At 41.5% G+C, this 19795-nt stretch overlaps 2 protein-coding genes across 4 annotated transcripts in view; one reads left to right on the top strand and one right to left on the bottom strand.

Annotated features, from left to right (window-relative positions):
* Positions 1 to 8446, top strand: part of wdr45b (WD repeat domain 45B) — a 44123-nt gene extending 35677 nt beyond the window's left edge. For both annotated transcript variants that reach the window (XM_070857565.1, XM_070857564.1), the window contains exons 8-10: positions 3616 to 3717; positions 4787 to 4908; positions 6168 to 8446. In XM_070857565.1, the coding sequence (XP_070713666.1) occupies positions 3616 to 3717; positions 4787 to 4908; positions 6168 to 6274 (331 nt within the window). In that variant the 3' untranslated portion in view covers positions 6275 to 8446. The remainder of the gene's footprint in view (positions 1 to 3615; positions 3718 to 4786; positions 4909 to 6167) is intronic.
* A 90-nt stretch (positions 8447 to 8536) lies between these two features.
* Positions 8537 to 19795, bottom strand: part of foxk2b (forkhead box K2b) — a 129733-nt gene continuing 118474 nt past the window's right edge. Inside the window, exon 10 of one of the 2 annotated variants that reach the window (XM_070857563.1) lies at positions 8537 to 10701. The gene's annotated coding sequence lies outside the window, so the exon portion shown is untranslated. Of the gene's footprint in view, positions 10702 to 12493; positions 12577 to 19795 lie in introns of those variants that run through there. The other variant, XM_070857561.1, reaches the window with a different exon arrangement.

Here is a 19795-nt window from a genome sequence, read left to right as displayed (position 1 = left end):
TGTCCTAAATAGAGGTATGGATAAAATTTAATTGAGATTAAAAAGACTGAAATATGAAAATATCGAAGGATATAAAAAGAAATAGTACAGCATTTTATAGACACATAAGTAACAAAAGGAGAATTAAGAGGTATAGGCCACTGGAGTAAACTCTCAACCTTTTGGAATTCTTTGATGAAACAGCAGAGTGGAAAGGGGCATTGCAGTGGATGTGGTATACCAGGACTTTCAGAAGACCTTTGATAAGTTGCCAAATATGAAACTCATGATGAAGGTCCAGCTGTGTGGAGTCCGGAGCTAGTCTCCGTTCCAAATACTGTCAACAAAAGATTGCTGATACTTTTTAAGAAAACGTGCATTCCCAAAACACCTTCTCCAATGTTAATAGATGCTGGTCATAGCAAGAGCTGTTGGAAAAGAACAGACTCTCCTTTTGATTTATCTGAGTGCAAGATGCTTCATAAGAAGAAAAATCTGCATTTATATAGTGCCTTTCACAACTTCTGCACGCCCCAAAGTCCTTCATAAGCAGTGAAGTACTTTTGAAGTGTAGGCTTTAACGTGAACACAAGGTTTGCCTTGCCTTCCAGTTTCGATCATTAATATGTGATATAGAAGCTAATCAACTGAGACTTAGGAGCTAGTATTTTGTATTGCAACGTTTTCATCGGCGTCCTCTAGTTCCTTACAACTCGCAACAACCCAACATGGAAATGTTTCTTAGCTGTCACGGACTCACTCAGACCAATTCAAAAGTGGTGCTACTCCTGCTTCCTCTGCTGGGCAATGTATTTATAGTGGATTTCAGACATTCATAGAAACATAGAAAATAGGTGCAGGAGCAGGCCATTCAGCTCTTCTAGCCTGCACCGCCATTCAATGAGTTCATGGCTGAACATGAAACTTCAGTACCCCCTTCCTGCTTTCTCGCCATAACCCTTGATCCCCCGAATAGTAAGGACTTCATCTAACTCCCTTTTGAATATATTTAGTGAATTGGCCTCAACTACTTTCTGTGGTAGAGAATTCCACAGGTTCACCACTCTCTGGGTGAAGAAGTTTCTCCTCATCTCGGTCCTAAATGGCTTACCCCTTATCCTCAGACTGTGACCCCTGGTTCTGGACTTCCCCAACATTGGGAACATTCTTTCTGCATCTAACCTGTCTAAACCCGTCAGAATTTCAAACGTTTCTATGAGGTCCCCTCTCATTCTTCTGAACTCCAGTGAATACAAGCCCAGTTGATCCAATCTTTCTTGATAGGTCAGTCCCGCCATCCCGGGAATCAGTCTGGTGAACCTTCGCTGCACTCCCTCAATAGCAAGAATGTCCTTCCTCAAGTTAGGAGACCAAAACTGTACACAATACTCCAGGTGTGGCCTCACCAAGGCCCTGTACAACTGTAGCAACACCTCCCTGCCCCTGTATTCAAATCCCCTCGCTATGAAGGCCAACATGCCATTTGCTTTCTTAACCGCCTGCTGTACCTGCATGCTAACCTTCAATGACTGATGTACCATGACACCCAGGTCTCGTTGCACCTTCCCTTTTCCTAATCTGTCACCATTCAGATAATAGTCTGTCTCTCTGTTTTTACCACCAAAGTGGATAACCTCACATTTATCCACATTATACTTCATCTGCCACGCATTTGCCCACTCACCTAACCTATCCAAGTCACTCTGCAGCCTAATAGCATCCTCCTCGCAGCTCACACTGCCACCCAACTTAGTATCATCCGCAAATTTGGAGATACTGCATTTAATCCCCTCGTCTAAATCATTAATGTACAATGTAAACAGCTGGGGCCCCAGCACAGAACCTTGCGGCACTCCACTAGTCACTGCCTGCCATTCTGAAAAGTACCCGTTTACTCCTACTCTTTGCTTCCTGTCTGACAACCAGTTCTCAATCCACGTCAGCACACTACCCCCAATCCCATGTGCTTTAACTTTGCACATTAATCTCTTGTATGGGACCTTGTCGAAAGCCTTCTGAAAGTCCAAATATACCACATCAACTGGTTCTCCTTTGTCCACTTTACTGGAAACATTCTCAAAAAATTCCAGAAGATTTGTCAAGCATGATTTCCCTTTCACAAATCCATGCTGACTTGGACCTATCATGTCACCATTTTCCAGATGCACTGCTATGACATCCTTAATAATTGATTCCATCATTTTACCCACTACTGAGGTCAGGCTGACCGGTCTATAAAGGTTCTTGATTTGACCAGAGGCCAAACTAATTCGTGTTGAAATGATGTTCAACCAAGGGCCATAAATGTGATGTATTTTCTGGGCACACAACTCTTAATTGTGCTCTGTGAAATTTGAGATTGCATCAACTGTACACTTAAAATGTTAACCAAGCAGACTACACTGCTGACATTTGTGGGACGTGCTGTCACTGTATCCATGATTTTGTCCCATATTACACTTGAATAGAACTGTAGCATAACATTGCAGAATATCTAGGTGGAAGATCACAGTTGGATTTTTTTTTAATGGAAACATTTGGATAAAATTTTGACTTTGAACTTTATTGTCTGAGGCTGTCTGTGAAACTAGTCAAATATTTGTGTGACTGTTACAGGAGAACTGTGCAATATTTAATCAATAACCTCATGTATTGCAGTTGTAACATTAACAGTTTAAAAATAGAGGTGGATGTTCAAACTATAGGCTGTAACATGAAAGCACACTTGGTACGTTTGTGCAAAGCTGAAGCTCACTCTTGCAGTACCTTTTTTAGAAATGAGTCTTGGTTACTTTTTCATTTAGAGTTTCAGATTTCATAGATCAGCAGTGTACTGAGCTCATTGTGGCCCGTCATTTTGTACAACTTGCAACTTCTGTCATCTAAACAATTGCGGAGCTTATTTGTTTCGTTGGTGACTTGAATGACTGGTTGCAGTGAATGGCTGATGTATATGGTGGAAAAATGCAGTGATTGCAAGAAAAACACTGGAAATATTACGCATTAACCCACTGTTAGTGCTGTTCCTGCCATCTAGTGGCAAGTGCTGGAAAAGCAGTAGCATGTATGTGCCAGCTGAGTGGTTAGGCTGCAATTGTTTTGCTTTTTTCTTAACTCTTCTCCTCCATCCATTCACTTCTCTCTCTCTCTCCCTCCCCCCCCCCCCCTCCTCTCTCTCTCTCTCTTCCCCCCCCTTCCTCTCTCTCTCTCTCCCCCCCCCCTTCCTCTCTCCCTCCCTTCCCCCTCTTCCTCTCTCCCTCCCTTCCCCCCCCCTTCCTCTCTCCCTCCCTTCCCCCCCCCCCTTCCTCTCTCCCTCCCTCCCCCCCCCCCCCTTCCTCTCTCCCTCCCTCCCTCCCCCCCCCCCCCCTTCCTCCCTCTCTCTCTCTCTCTCTCTCTCTCCCCTCCCAGCCCCACTGTCGGCAAATTCTTTTTTCGGGTGTTCACCCCAAGGTGGACTGGTTGAGTGATTAGAAGATGAGTTGAGATGAATTGCCCAGCTCCTTTTTTATAAAAAAAAACATATAAATAGTTGGCTGGGCCAGTGAGTTTTTTTTTTAAAGCATTTATTTTTAGTCTTTTCTGTTTTTTAAAAAAAGTCTCTCACCTGCAGCACTAATGAGCATTTTTGTCTTGCAGCATTAATTTTAATCAAGATGCTTCTTTAATCTGTGTGTCGAGTGATCATGGGACTGTTCACATTTTTGCTGCTGAGGACCCCAAAAGGAACAAGCAATCCAGGTACATGAGGTTTAAAATGATTGTATGACCTCCTGTTAATTTAAAATGGCTTCATTTGAATTATTAATTACAAAAATGCCTCCTGTGCTGTTTGGCCTAAACTCTGCGACCAGACTATTTTGTTCTTCTTTTTGAGCAAAACACAACTTTGAATTTATAGACTGTAACTGATTAAGGAGAAGTTTGTTTTGAAATGCAAAGCAATGAATGACAGCAGGTTGGCCTCAAATAACCTTGTGCCCTGATAAGAACATTGCACTTGCTCAGAAAATTTGAATTTGAGTTACTGTATAGATACAGGGATAGGCTGTTCAGCCCCTTGAACTTGTTCTGCCATTCAATTAGATAATTTCTGATCTGTGTATCAACTCCATTTACCCACCTTTAATTCATATGCCTTGATACCCTTACCGGACAGAAAGATACTGATCTCGGTCTTGAAAATGTAATTCACTCAGCATCCACAAGCTCTTGGGGGAGAGAGAGTTTCTGATTTCCACTACTGTATGTGGAAAAAGTACTTCCTGATTTCACTCCTAAATGCCTTAGCTCTAGTTTTAATATTGTGTCCCCTTGTTCCCAGTTTCTCCACCAGTAGAAATAGTTTCACTGAATCCCTTCATCATTTGAAATACCTGGATTAGATCACCCCATAATCTCCTAAACTCTTGGGAATACAAAGAGTTTATGGAACCTGTCCTCAAATTAACCCTGTCATAATTCTGGGTGAATCTGCACTATACTTCTGCCAAGGCTAATATATTTCTCCTGAGGTTCGATGCCAAAAACTGATGCAGTACTCCAGATGTGGAATGACTACTGAAGCCTCACTCTTGAATTTCAAACCCCCTTGCGATAAAGGCCTTTTGGATTATTGTACCTGCTGGGGCCAGTAGCAAACTTTGAACAGAATTACCCAAATTGCAGATTACCTGCCCACTGTTGCTTGCAGCCACAGTATATTTTACACATTTTGGATTCAAGATGCTAAAGTTTATAATGTGTGGGGAATGATGCAATTAAGAGCTGCAGCAGGAGCTAATTTTTTTTTTCCCGCTTGTAATTGCAGTTTGGCCTCGGCAAGCTTCCTTCCAAAATACTTCAGCTCGAAGTGGAGCTTCTCCAAGTTTCAGGTTCCTTCTGGCTCGCCTTGTATCTGTGCCTTTGGTACTGAGCCAAATGCTGTCGTAGGTAAGTTCTGTTCTACTCCATCTAAGCGCCAATTGTCAGTGTATTGGGTGTCCGCTTTGGCTCGGTGGGTAGCACACTCTGCTCTGAGTTAGAAGGTTGTGGGTTCAAGTCCCACTCCAAGAACATGAGCACACTTCAGTGCAGTGCTGAGGGAGTGCTGCATTGTTGGAAGTGATGTCTTTCAGATGAGACGTTAAACTGATGCCCTGTCTGCACACTCAGGTGGGCGTAAAAGATCCCATGGCACTATTTCGAAGAGCAGGAGAGTTATCCCTGGTGTCCCGGCCAATATTTATCCCTTAATCAACATTAAAAACAGATTATCTGGTCATTATCATATTGCTGTTTGTGGGAGCTTGCTGTGCGCAAGTTGGTTGCCGCGTTTCCCACATTACAACAGTGACTACACTCCCAAAATAATTCATTGGCTGTAAAGCGCTTTGAGATGTCTGGTGGTTGTGAAAGGCACTATATAAATCTAAGTCTTTTCTTTCAATTATTATGTAAATATTGAAATGCATGTGTGTAGATAATATGTATTCCATTGCAATTCCTGTGTCACACTCTGATTCATACTTCAAAAAGAATCCAACTAACTAAGCCATGAGGAAAATATACCAATAATAAAGCAGAAACTGAATCAATCCAATCACTCAACTTTATAATATATATATATATATATAATATATATATAAAAAAATCAGAATCTCTTGCCTTCCATTTTGTTTTTTCAAAATTTCTAAATTCCGAATCCGGAAACTCCTGGGCTGAGAGAGGGTGGGGGACTGTGGAGCCTGGCCAGGGGGGATCTGGAGGAGGGAGCCTGTGGAGTAAGCGGGGGTGTGAACGGCTGCGGGTTGGGGGCCGGCAGCTGGGAAAAACCTGCGTTGACCTGCAAAAAAAGGTAAATTAAAGTTTTTTATTTTTTGGCGTATTAGTAGGTAAGGAATGTTTTGAGAATTTTTGGGGGGTGTTTTCCCCCCTCCCTGGGCCCAACTCGCAGCGGTAATCAGTTTATTAAAAACAAATGTCTGGATTTCAGACGACCCTGCCACGGATCGGCCCGGATTCTGGAACATTCTGAATTTCGGACACTCAACCTGTACTACAAATGTAAGGTTGCAGTACTAACCAACGATTTTCTGTTAATTGTAAAGAAATGTAAAGTTTATTTAATTTCAAATAGTTGAAAAAAACTGAACAGAAACCAATTTTCTCTAGAAATAAAATTCCGTAACCAGGTCTGTTTTTTGTTACAGCAATTTGTGCCGATGGCAGCTACTACAAATTTTTATTCAACACCAAAGGTGAATGCACCCGGGACGTCTATGCTCAGTTCCTGGAAATGACAGATGACAAGATATGACTGCGAGGGATATGACTGCAAATAATATTTTTCAAACAGATCTGAGTTGCTGTGCATTAGCCTGCCACCTAAAAGAGGACAAAGTGTTACATGACTAAACAGTGATAAACTGAGGAATATAATGAACCTCTTGCAATGGACCACTGGCAGGACAGCATACAGATGGCTCCGTACATTATTTTTGCCATTTTCTAAATCTGTTCTGGAATGTTGTGGTGTTGGGGAAGGATAGACTTTTTATTAAAATGAATAGAAACACTTAATCTTAGTGACCACAAAAGTAACCAAACCTTCAAACTTTTCTTTTTTATAAAAGAACTCTTGAACTAATTGTGCCTGTTTAAACTTGTTTTTTGTGACTGGATGTTTACAGTATGAAATTTGAAGCAACAGGTTTTCCCTTAATGTTTGGTATGCTTGCTGGTGAAGAGAATTATTATTGCCTCATGTGGGCAATCCATGTCAAGTGCACAAGCCCAAAGGATGATCGTCATCACATCTCTATTTCATTCTATGTTGTGGCCTGTGACTGAAAAGCTTGGATGGATCAGACATCAAATTGCACAACACTTAACAGCTGAACTAGGTCAGCTCGTGGAATAGATACACGGTGAATTTTGCTTTTAGCAATTTGGAATCCATGAGTATAGAAAGACCTAAACTGGTCTGCTTAAAACAAGATGCCCAATTTGTTAGCATTAAGTTTTGTGCTAAATGTATATAGAGTACAAAACCCATTTATAGTTACAAAATACTGTTTCAATGTAAACTCACTCGAGTCTAACTTGTATATTGCTGATGTAGATCTTTTTTTTTCAAGAGTGCTTTATATTTTTTAAGGAAAGGTGACTTTCCTTCTGTGTCTAATGGGTATTCAAACATTTGTATTTGTCTGTAACTAGTGCACTTAAGTGAGGAAATTGGCATCTAGGTTGAGAACACTGTATAAATTTAAAACATAGGGAACAAATCATTGTAGTTTTTGCAAAATAAACCAGTACACGCCTACATAAAATGGAGTGCTTCAAAACACAGTTTGTATTGGTCACTTTTTTGGTTAAATCTAATTTTCAACGGGTAAGCAATTTTCTTATTTCAAAATTTACTTCTTCCCTTAATTTTCACTAAATTGGACAACTTTTTAAAAAGTTTAATTTCTAACCTATGTAATAGTGGGAAATGATCAGGCCAGAACCTTGCAAATTCCTCCCAGTGAGACCTGATTTAACACAAGCACCCAGTCTGGGTTCTAATTTAATTAACAGCTAAACAGTAGGGTAAAACTTTGCAAATATTTTCTTTAATATTTAACCAGGTTGGGTGTTTGAATAGAAACAAGCTTGTTGAATGCATACCATTTTGTTAAAATATTTCTGGCAGTTTTTGATCAGTGATATCTTGTAGGAAAGGGTCATTTAGAATGATCGTTACCCCACAGGCTTTTCCCGAGAGATTGTCGGAGCAGACTTAAATGAAAACTGACTTACTTTCAAGTACTAATATTCTATTTAACCAGACTGATGTACATTTATTAAGGATTTTCTGTTGGTCTGTACAGATGCAGTTCATACTTGGAAGCGTGTGCTACATTTTATGGACAGAAAAGGTGCACAAATATAACTGACATAACTACCATTAACCAGCATAGTTACACTATACTCTCCTGCTTTTCGATTTTTAAAATCTGATGTGCAGCACTGTACCTCAACCCAGTTTGAAATTGTCATTAATGGGACAACTGCATGCAGACATATCGAAGAATTCAGCTTGAGCTTTCCACAAGAAAAATGCTTCCAATAAGCTTCAGGAAATTTACAATTGGAACTGCATTGGGTTAGTATGTTGTCACATGTAGTTAATGACTTTCATTCTACTTTTTATAATAAATAGGTATATTAAACAGGTCACTCTTTACCCCAGTAATTGTACAGCTATTGAACGGGACTCCTGTGATGAGTTCTTAATAGGATAACTTTCATAATGCACCTTTCTTTAATAATGTGTTTTGAGCACCTCTGTTCATTCACTTCTGGAACCTAGTGTAAATTAAAATCAAGTAAAAATGATGTACATACAGGTGTGTGCGTGTGTAAATTCTGTTAATGAAAAAAGCTCAGTTGCGTCCACTTTTTACTAAAAATGTTCAATTGTATTAAATTTTTTTCACATATATTAACTTGTTTGACCCATGTCATTCATTTTTTTGTATTTGCTGTTTCAATGCACTAATAAAATAAGGTCATAAGTAGTAACCTTGAACAGTTGTTGCTAATTAAGTTTACTATTGCAGTAAAATGTAACAAATACTAAAGTACATTTGGTGCAAAGCATAATGTTCCAATTGTGTGTTGGTGCTTAATCTGTTGTCTTGTACTAACCAGTAAAATCATTTAATACTTCAATTCTAGTTTGTGGGGTGATGGTGCAGGACAGCACTAGGGTTGAAGAAAGTGGAGGGAAGCCAATATAGTAATTAATGCTAGTTAATGGATGCTCTTCAGTTAGAGGAGAGTAGAGTTTCAAATATATTTGCAGCATTGTCACCATGCAAACACCTAGTTCGCACATGTTGTTGAATTTGTACACTAGACCTTTTTAATATGCTTCCCTTCTGTTGTGGCCTTCTCTGTGGAAACCTTAAATGAGCATAGGCAAGTGCAGGAAGCCCCATCTTGTCCTCATCAATCATCCATGTGCACTACTAGTTGTAGTCACTAAGTGATTGGGAGTAGACAACTCCAGGAATATGGAATTGAATATATTTAAGGTGGAGATAGATTTTTGAATAAGGGATCTAGGGTTATGGGAGCAGATGGGGAAGTGGAGAGACCAGGATCAAATCAACCATGAACTTATTGAATGGCGGAGCAGGTTTGAGGGGACAACGACTGCTCCTATTTCTTATGAAGCCAATTCTATTGCTCCTGTTGCAGCCTATCAATTGGGGGTGGGTAAACCAGAGCAGTCTGGAACTTTTCTCGTGTGTATAACTCAACTATTTGCTGTCTTACACAGCTAAACCAGTGTGCAAAGCTCAGTACACTATTGGTATTTACATGTTTCCTCCTTAGCCATCATTTGCTGCCTGCTAAATAAAGGGCTAGCTAGAAATTTTGACAATGGTCTCCAGCTTTTAATGTTTTTTCTAATGCATTTGTAAAATATTTGGATACTATGCAGTTCCTTTCATTGAGTCCATTGCTGGCTGTATGGGGTCGGAAACTCAGGTCAGTAAGCTACAGATTTTATAATTACTCTTGTTTCCTGGTTTTTAAGAGCATGGTTTTTCTCTTGGTAGAAAAGTGAGCCAGATGAAGATTTGGAATGCCTATTCCTGCACCAGCTGCAAAAGTGACATCTTAATTACCAAATAAGATTACAAGAAATAAGTGATATGGTCATTCCTATTTATTGGCAACATGCTTAATTACAACTATTTCAATGCAGCCATTTTTAATCTCCTTTTCCCTCTTTGTATTTCCTATTGTGAAATGCAGAAATACCACAACACTTTCCACCTTTCAATCTGATTTGGTTCAGTAGTCAACATGTCTAAAAACTGGTTTGATCTTGTTTCATTATCTCCAATGTTTTAGCATGTGGAGGTTAAATTGCTTTTCAAGATAGTTCAAAAAAATGTGACTTGTTACTACTTGAGTAAAGTGGATGTTGTGAAAGTGGAGAAGGAACTGAAGATTCAAAAGCTAGTTGCATGTATGAATCTCCCATTACCAGAAACCAGATGTAAACTTATCGGAACTGGAAATTCCCAAAGTTTGAGCTAGCTTCTGCATTGATCCAACAAGCCAAAAGCCTTGCACACAAAATCTAGGCTGACATTACAGCACACTAGCTGAGGTGCCATCTTTCAGCTGTATGTAAAAGAGACCAATATTTACATCTCAACCAGTATCATTAAAACATTTTATCTGGTTATTTCCTCATTGTTGTGCATAATTTGGCAGTCATATTTCCTGCATAACATTTGAAGTATCACTTGTGAAGCACTTTGAGTGGTCCTGAGGTTACCAAAAGGCACTATATAAATGCAAGTCTTCCTTTTCTTTCAGACTACCAGCACAATAAAAAATAATCATTCGTAGGATTTTTCTTCAAATTTAAGATACTATATTGCCTACCCTTGACTTTTGTTTGTTGCCTCCCACTGTATAGAAATACTCATGTTATTGCAATGTACAATCACCATCAGTAAAACATCATAAATGTGAATTGTCCAACTGCTTCGAGGCAGAATAGAGCCTCCAGCTGATTATGGAGATAGACTGGTCCACTTTGCAAGATCAGCTCCGTAACACTCCAGAAGACATCCGAGGAGGTAGGCACTCCAAATAGATCACTAATGAGACTTTCACCCTGGTTAAGTGTTGTAGGAAGGCAAAACTCCAGCAACTTCCACAGTCAGGCAGCTAAAATAATAGAAAAAGACAGCCATTAGGAGAACAAGGGCCAACCTGACACGACTATCTGAAGAGGCAGAGCCCACAGTGCAGCATAACAACCCCTGCCCCTTCCCTGAAACATGTGTAATAGTGAAGCGACTGCAGGAAAAAGACACCCAGCCCTCAAGTGGTCCTATACAAGACACAAATGGAAACATGTTGACCAATTGTATTGGGCAGAGTGACAGTGACTTAAACTGAACACTAACCTGTTCGAGAGGGCAGCGTCCTACTGTGAAAAAAACTGCCCTATAACTTAACTTGCATAGATAGGCTTTCTATTATCAATCGCTTCATTTTGAACAGGTTACCTAAATATACAATAACCTTAGGAATCTTGGGTCAGTTATGTTCCCCATAGCCTATATTTTGTCTTAAGTGAAAGGCCTCAACACTCTACGACAGCCCTGTCGGGGATATACAATTAGGTTTCATCCTTTTGGTCTTTGCACCCTCTCCAGAACTTCAGTATGCTCAGTACCTACTTAGGCACAATAGTTTCAGAATAAGGTCCAAGCACTTGGTTTTGTATTTTATTGACTCAGTGAGCAGGGCTGGATTAAGGGCCTGATGCAAACTGATCCAACTGGACCTATAGTTATATTTGTTCATGTTCATTACATGATGATTGAGTATGAAAGCATATATATCAAATGCATAAATATAAAATTAGTGGACTTATTTTATATTATATAATGTTAAATAATAAAGATTTTGTCTCTGCAAAAATAGGTCCGTACACATTAGACCAATAAACAATATTTTCCTCGGTCTTGTTTTGTCTCTCTCATATTGTCTATTCTAGTCAGCCTATGTGGGAGGCCTTATATTCTTATATGTTCTTTGGTAGACTTGAGGCTGCAGCCCCATCCGCCCCATGGTTAATCCGCACCTGCCCGTGAGTGATACTTCCAAGATCCTTATGAATTTTCTCTATCACTACTTCACATTGCTTGTGATCCACTGGCTACTTCGAGTCTTTTTCTTGCTCTGTCACTCTAATTGACAGCAATGCATGGAATAGCTTACACCCTAAGAATTTAATCATTTGCAAATGTGACAGCACATTTTCTGTCCTCCTCAATACCATTAATAAAATTAGTATACAACCCCCTCTCCTCCCCAGCCATGGACTCCACTTGTTACTAGTTCCCAATTATGAACTCTTCCTGTTACATCAAATCTTTGCAATTTGAACAAATTTCTAATCTTTTATGCTATTTCTTAATATCTATTTATTTCTGACAGTTGTTTGTGGAGATTCATCAAAAACATTTCTGGAAATTATGTAGATAATATTTAATGGGCTTCCTTCAACTGCGGTCTCATCACTTCCTCAAATAACTCAAATCATGTTAGTGAGCTAGAAAACTATCTCCCAAAGGAACTGTAGTAGTCCCCCGTGTATCTTTATAATTGCTTGTATAAAATGTTATGTTTTCCCTGCAGCTGAAATTGAATTTAGTGCCTGTAGCTCTCCGAATCCAATTTCCTACCTTTTATTTAAAATAATGAGTCCACCTTAGCTACATTCCACTCCCCAGGAACCAACCCACATCACATTAAGCTACTGGCAATATTAACCAGTGCCTCACATATGATGTGACCATTTCATAAAGCACTCTTAAGATAAATAGAATTATAATTTTTTGGGCTACTAGTGCAAAAGACAGTTCTGTAGAGAAATGTTCATCATTTCAAGAAGATAATTGTGACGGAGACAATAATTGAAAAGGAAATATTACATACCTCGGCAAGAGCTTTGCTACTTTGCACATTTGTTTTGCAAACCCTGATGGGCTGTCCACGATTCATTATGTTTGGGACCTACTGGCAGGCCACCTGTGAAATAACAGGAGTGTGAACTTGAATGAGCTGATCAAAGATGCAGGAAAACATCAAAGGTGCCAGAGTAAAGAAAGGCTTCCACTGCAGACATAAATATCCTGGTCAAGGACATTCGGTCAATAGGAAAACACAGCAGTAGTTTCCTCCCTCTCTTGAACCTGCAGTATCTCTTAAGAAGAAAATACTCAGAAGTATTTTAAAAGATACAATGAAGCCAAGCGTAGAGAGTCATCTGAGGTTAACAGAGAGGTAGTGATGCGAGAACGCAATAGAAGGGTATTGCAGAAAATAGCAAGAGGTCATTTATAGCTGGTTTTACTGGATAGTTTGTTGAAGACAAGTTTCTTTAAGGGTTATGTTGAAAAGAAGGACTATAGATCAGAAAATGGTGGATGGGTTAGAATTATTCATAATATTGCTAAACTAAGACTGGTCAAATTCTATAAAAAACAGAAATCATGAACGCATGTGTTATTAAAAAAAAAACCTCAAAGCATTAAATGCATGTCTGCATCCTGATGCTCAAAAACAAAAGTGAGCCATAGACCTAGAAATTCTAGACCAGCTAGCCTAACATCTGTACTGGGGAAAATACCCAAGCGGATTGCACGGGAATCATCATTGTTCAGCTACACAATACGTGGATACCAATGGATCTTTTTTCTCTAATCTTCTGGAATTCTTTTGAGCAGGTAACTAAAATAAGAACTTGCATTTATATAGTGCATTTCCTGACCTCAGTATATCCCAAAGCTCGTTGTAGCCAATTAATTACAAGTGTCATCTCTGTTGTTATGTAGGACATCTTAGTGGAAGAAGGCTACTCAATGGATATAATTTCCCTCCATTTTCGAAGGAATTCAGAGGTTAAGGCTCATGGACTTATTAGTTTGCTGTATTGCAGTAGGAAGCAGAAGGTACTGATCAAACTTTGTTGTGAGACAGCAGCTAATTTTAAAGGGGTTTTTAACTGGAGCCCCTGTTATTCAAAAAAGGCTTATAAGATGGGACTTTTGGTGATACCACCAAGCTATGTGGTCATCTTGTAAATACAGGGAGGATAAATCAAAGAAGCAGGTAGACTAAGGAATATTGGATGAATGTTAACACTCCAAGTACCATAAATTTGTTTATTTGTCCAGACACAGATGATCTGTGGAGTATGTTAATCAATAGCAATTACTTCCTGGTCTTAATAGGATTTCCACATCAAAGATTGGCCTGGTTACATTCCAAACAATGGCCAGCTTCAGAATCTAGGCTTTTTAGTGACTAGAAAACTAATCTTTAGAATGTTGCTTTCATCTCCAAAATAGATGGCGAGAGCAGGGAGACAGAAGGTAGGCCAATATTTAAACTTCAGTGGAAAAAATATTAAAATAGGACAGTGAAAGAATAATTTGAGAATAAAGAATAACTTGGTAAGCATAGGTAAAGTGTTTATATTTTTATATATTGTGTTTGTATCTCAGTGAGATACACTCAGCCTCTGTACTGAGCAACTGCTCATTTTTGGTAATCACAATCTCCATCTCAGCTCCCCTTCTCATCTCTCCTCTGCACTCCTGCCCACTAAACCTATCCCCCCCCCATATAAACTCTCCTACCTATAAACACAACCATCTCTTGTGGACTCTCTCTGCTTATGGTCTTTGTCACTGACAAGGCTATCTCTGACCGTTTCCTTGTATCCCTCACCATCTACATCCCCCTACCCACCCAGTTTCAATCTTTATCAGTCCCAGAAAAAAAAACTTCCCCAAGTCACTTACAACTGCACATTCAAACTCCCAACACTTCTGCAGCTGTCGATTGGCTCAGCCACTTCCTTACCTCCACCTTTGCCCATGTTCCCAGCAAGACTTTTACTCTCTCCTATCCCAGTATGATCCCATCTTTGCGCCCTCAAGTCCAAGTAACGCAGGATTGAGTGTACAGCTATCTGGTGCACAACTGGTTTAGCCATCCAACAGCAGATCTGGCTGGACCACATCAAGTGCTATCTCCCCTCAAGCTCCTCTGCAAAGACTACCCACTACTGCAGGGTCATTCTGCAGAACTGGAGTGTTAGCTATGGCTCAGTGGGTAGCACTCTCTAGGTGAGAGGGGCTAGGAGTGAGCAGATGCTGATGATTACTGCAGGGAGTTGGAGTGAGTTTGTAAAAAGTTGGTGGTGGGTTTTTGGGTTGTTTCAGGTTTTAAGGCCTTTGGCCCATAACTAGCAGCCACATGGCTGCTGAGGGGCTTGGAGTGCAGAGCCCCTCAGAGGGAAGTGTTCCCAGGATGAATTTAATCAGGGGAGAAGGGAGAATAAAGGGCCCAAAGATTTGGGCCAGGAGGTTTAGAGAAAACATGGTGGTGGTTCAGTGCGAAAATAAGGAGAGAAGAGCTTGGGATATTATCCAGGTGGTACATGAGGACTGCGACGAGCCTGCCACCCAAAGCCGAATGTTGGGTTCAAGGTGACGGCCAGTGGCCAAGAGGAGGTGGGAAGATTTTTATTGAGCTTGAAGGTTGGTGATAAGTTCATGGATGTATCTCAGCTGTATTCTGAAGAGGTGGTGGTCTCATTCTTAACACATCATCCTCAATATTTAATAGGAAAGTTGAAGTCGTGGGATATTAAAATTTGCTCGGCAATAAAGAGGAGATATTATCCAGGAATGTGGGTAGCAGATGGAACCCGTTATGTAAAGGTGCGGGTTCTAGGGGGGCTGAAGTCATTACCCTACAGCATGAAATTTAAGACCATGGAAGGAGTGCAGTACTTCCAGCATGATGTCCAAGACAATAATAGCAAACCTTCACCTGGTTTTGGCCATCTTGTAAGAAGCTGTCCAGACCTATGTGTTATAACTGCGGTGAGTCTGTGGGGTTATCACAAAGGCACCACCCGCTGCCAGTGTGAAGCAGAGGGAAGCCCCTTGAGTGACGAGGAGATGGGAGAAGGAGCAGGAGGTGTAAGTGGAGAGTGCGGAGAAGCAGAGCAGGAGGACACAGCCGGCGAATGGAATGAGGAAAGAGCGCAAGCAGAGGCAGTAAATTGCAGAGCAGAGAACAGGATGGAGATGGTGGAAAACACACCAAATATGGTGGAAAAGGACAAGGACAGCAGAGGGTAGCACGAGTCAAGGATATAGTCGAACCATAATATGGCTCTGCTCTTCATAAAGAATTGGATGTTCCTGGGGGGAGCGGGGTAAGTGTAAGTACTCCAAAGAAAGACGGAGTCAGACATCTTGGGGAGCAGGAGGGGCCAAGTCAAGGAGAGCTTGCAAGAGGCAGGAGCCTTAAAGGGGCAGCAAGACGGGAGCGGGGAGACAAATACGCCAAAAGGAAGCAAGATACCCCAGAGAGAGAAAAGAAACGGGGAGCAAAGGGTCAGCGGTGGAGGTGAGGCCGAAGGGAGTGGCACTGTTGGAGAAACCATGTTAGCAGGAGGACTCTCTAAGGGAGATTATGTATCTGTCGGGGAGCAGGGACGGGAGATTACAGACGAGCTGAAGAGTGAGGAGTCAGAGGGGGATGGAGACATGGAAATGGGGGGGTGGGGAGGCATCTTCTGGAAAGGGAAAAGTTAGTAAAGGGGCAGCTGCATAGCTTAAACCTAATGTAAGGAAGAGGTTGAAATGGCAGGGAAGGTTCAAACAGGAGATGAAAAAGAGCTGGAGGTTGCAGGAGAAAGCAACAGCTGCCCGAAAAGTTGGGAAGGAGCACGAGAGGAGGGAAGAGCCGGAGATTAAATGATGGGGGGGGGGGGGGATTATCAGCCACACTTTCTTTAGGAGCCATGATTACATTGGTCTCGATTAATGTGAACGGACTGAGGCGGAGGGGAGGGGGTTGGGGGTGGGGGGGTTGGGGGAAGGGGAGGGGGTGGAAGAGAAAAAATTGCAGCAGTTGTTGTGTTTTAAAGGCACTGACCTGTTGGGATGAAGATGTCCTAGAAATTCAGAAGGTTTGGTTACGATCAATTTTTAAAATACAATCGATTAATATATGTTGTGGGAGACAAATTAGACTTCAGGTTTTGATGTTAATGTGTTGGAGGAGCAGAAAGGATATTGTTTTTAATCGTTGAATAAATGATATTTTTAAAAGAAGTGAGTAGCACACATGCCTCCGAGTCTGAAGATTGTGGGTTCAAATCCCACTCCAGGAACTTGAGCACATAAAACCTAGGCTGACACTCCAGTGCAGTGCTGAGAGAGTGCTGCACTGTCAGAGGTGCCATCTTTCAGATGAGACGTTAAACCGAGGCCCCGTCTGCTCGCTCAGGTGGATGTAAAAGATCCCATGGCATTATTTCGAAAAAGAGCAGGGGAGTTATCCCGGTGTCTTGGCCAATATCTATCCCTCAATCAAGATAAAAACAGATTATCTGGTCGTTATCACATTGCTGTTTGTGGGAGCTTGCTGTGCGCAAATTGGCTGCCATGATTCCCCACATTACAACAGTGACGACACTCCAAAAGTACTTAATTGGCTATAAAGCGCTTTGAGACATCCGGTGGTTTGAAAGGCACTATATAAATCCAAGCCTTTCTTTTAACTTGTTTCCTACTACTAACCACTCAACGTCCCTTCCTAACACCTATGCTAGCGGACATTGTAAATGATTCACTCTTCTCTGGTGCTGCCCCTCATCCCTTTCAAAACTGCTCTCCCCGCCCTCTTACTCCAAAAATGAAAACTACTTCCCCATCTCCAGCTTCTCTTTCCTCTCTGAAGTTCATGAGTCCATGCCCAACTTTGCCACAACTCCCTTTTTGAATATCTCAAGTCAACTTTCTACACATCCCAGAGCATCAAAATGGCCTTAATCAAAAATCACAAATGACTCCTGAATATTCAGTTCCCATCCTTGGTCACCTTACAACCACGTCTCTGTAATGGCAATAGATAGAAAGCGTGGTGGCCCCGACCTGCGAGAAACCATCAGCGACAGGTCGGGGCCATAAAAGAAGCGTACCACAGCAAGGTACAGCATGAGCTTGGCCAGGAGGGCGACGGCAGTGAAGAGGGCAACTGGATTGGATGTCACCATAACCCAGGTTGGTGATTGGAGCGTGGGCAGGTACAGCAGGAGCGGCGAGGTCGGGGCGAAGGAGCAGCGAGAGATTACAGTGAGATGTGATCGGGGCCCAGGAGGGGTGAGGGCCCAAGGGCACCACGGGTCAGCCCACACTGCAATATGTCCATACAGCAGAGCTGGTCTCGAGTCGTCTTGGTTAATCCTTGCCAATGGACCAAGACCTAGCTCTGTCAAGCCCGTGTGGTGGCTGGTGTGTGATGGCCACCACACGTTAATAAAATCCACGCACAGACATCTTCCACCCTTCAATATGTAGTTCAGGACCTGGAATATTAGGTCCTTCATTGACACACCTGTGAACTCATCCCTTTTTGGCGTGGAAGCAAGTCATCCTCGATACGAGGGACCGCCTAAGAAGAGGAGATAGATACTGTTCTCTGCAGTCAAGAGTGTCAGTCTCAAAGGCTGTGTTGCCTACCTGGTGCCAGGGTTAAGGACATCTCCTCTGCACAAGAAAAGAACTTGGAGTGGGAGGGGAAAGATCCAGTTGTTGTGGTCCACGTGGGTATCAATGACATAGGTAGGATAAAAAAAAAAGAAGAGGTTCTGCTGAGGGAGTATGAGCAGCTAGGGGCTAAATTATAAAGCAGAACCACAAAGGTAATAATCTCTGGATTGTTAACTGAGCCACAAGCAAATTTGCATAGGGTAAATTGGATCAGAGAGGTAAATGTGTAGCTCAAAGATTGGTATAGGAGAAATGGGTTTTGATTCATGGGGCACTGACACCAGTACTGGGATAGGAGGGAACTGTTCTGTCGGAACAGACTTCACTTGAACCAGGCTAGAGCTAGTGTCCTGGCGAATTGAATAACTAGGGCAGTAAATAGTGGCGGAGGGGGGGCGGGGAGGAGATCCGGTGAGCAGAAATTTAAAAGTCAACGTCAAAGAGAAAGGAGAAGGCAAACGTACAGGGTAGAGATAGGGGTAATGATAACCAGAGTGTGACAGGAAGGATCAGAGCGTATACACACAAGTCAAAATTAAAAGCTCTATATCTGAACGCACGCAGCATTCGTAACAAGATAGATGAGTTGACGGCACAAATAGAAATAAATGGGTATGAACTGATTGCCATTACAGAGACATGGTTGCAAGGTGACCAAAGATGGGAACCGAATATTTGCCATTTCATAAGGATAGGTAAAAAGGAAAAGGAGGTGGGGTAGTTCTGTTAATAAGGGATGAGATCAGTGCAGTAGTGAGAAATGATATTGGTTCAGAAGATCAAGATGTAGAATCAGTTTGGCTGGAGATAAGAAAGAATAATGGAAAGAAGTCACTACAGGCCCCCAAACAATAGGCACTCTGTGGCACAGAGTATAAATCAAGAAATAATGAAGGCTTGTAAGAAAGGTATGGCAATAATCATGGGTGATTTTAATCTTTATATTGATTGGACAAATCAAATTGGCAAAGATAGCCATGAAAAAGAGTTTATAGAGAGTATATACAGGATGGTTTCTTGGAACAATATATTGTGGAACCAACCAGGGAGAAGACTATTTTAGATCTGATAATATGTAACGAGTCTGGATTAATTAATGATCTCATAGTGAAGGATTCTCTTGGGAAGAGCGATCATCACGTTAGAATTTCAAATTCAGGTTTGAGGGCGAGAAAGCTAGGTCACAAACTAGTTTCCTGAACTTAAATAAAAGTAATTACAAAGGTATGAAGGCAGAGTTGGTTAAAATGGACTGGGAAAATATATTAAAAAGGTAAGACTGCAGAAAAGCAGTGGCAAACATTTAAGGAGATATTTCATTGGAAACATAGAAAATAGGTGCAGGAGTAGGCCATTTGGCCCTTCGAGCCTGCACCACCATTCAATAAGATCATGGCTCATCATTCCCTCAGTACCCCTTTCCTGCTTTCTCTCCATACCCCTTGATCCCCTTAGCCATAACTAACTCCCTCTTGAATATATCCAATGAACTGGCATCAACAACTCTCTGCGACAGGGAATTCCACAAGTTAACAACTCTCTGAGTGAAGAACTTTCTCCTCACCTCCGTTCTAAATGGCCTACCCCTTATCCTAAGACTGTGTCACCTGGTTCTGGACTTCCCCAACATCGGGAACATTCTTCCCCCATCTAACCTGTCCAGTCCCGTC

The sequence above is a fragment of the Pristiophorus japonicus genome, chromosome 16 (assembly GCF_044704955.1).
Source record: "Pristiophorus japonicus isolate sPriJap1 chromosome 16, sPriJap1.hap1, whole genome shotgun sequence".
Lineage (NCBI taxonomy): Eukaryota > Metazoa > Chordata > Chondrichthyes > Pristiophoridae > Pristiophorus > Pristiophorus japonicus.
The sequence above is the reverse complement of the archived record's forward strand: the minus strand, read 5'-3'. Positions and strand labels throughout refer to the sequence as shown.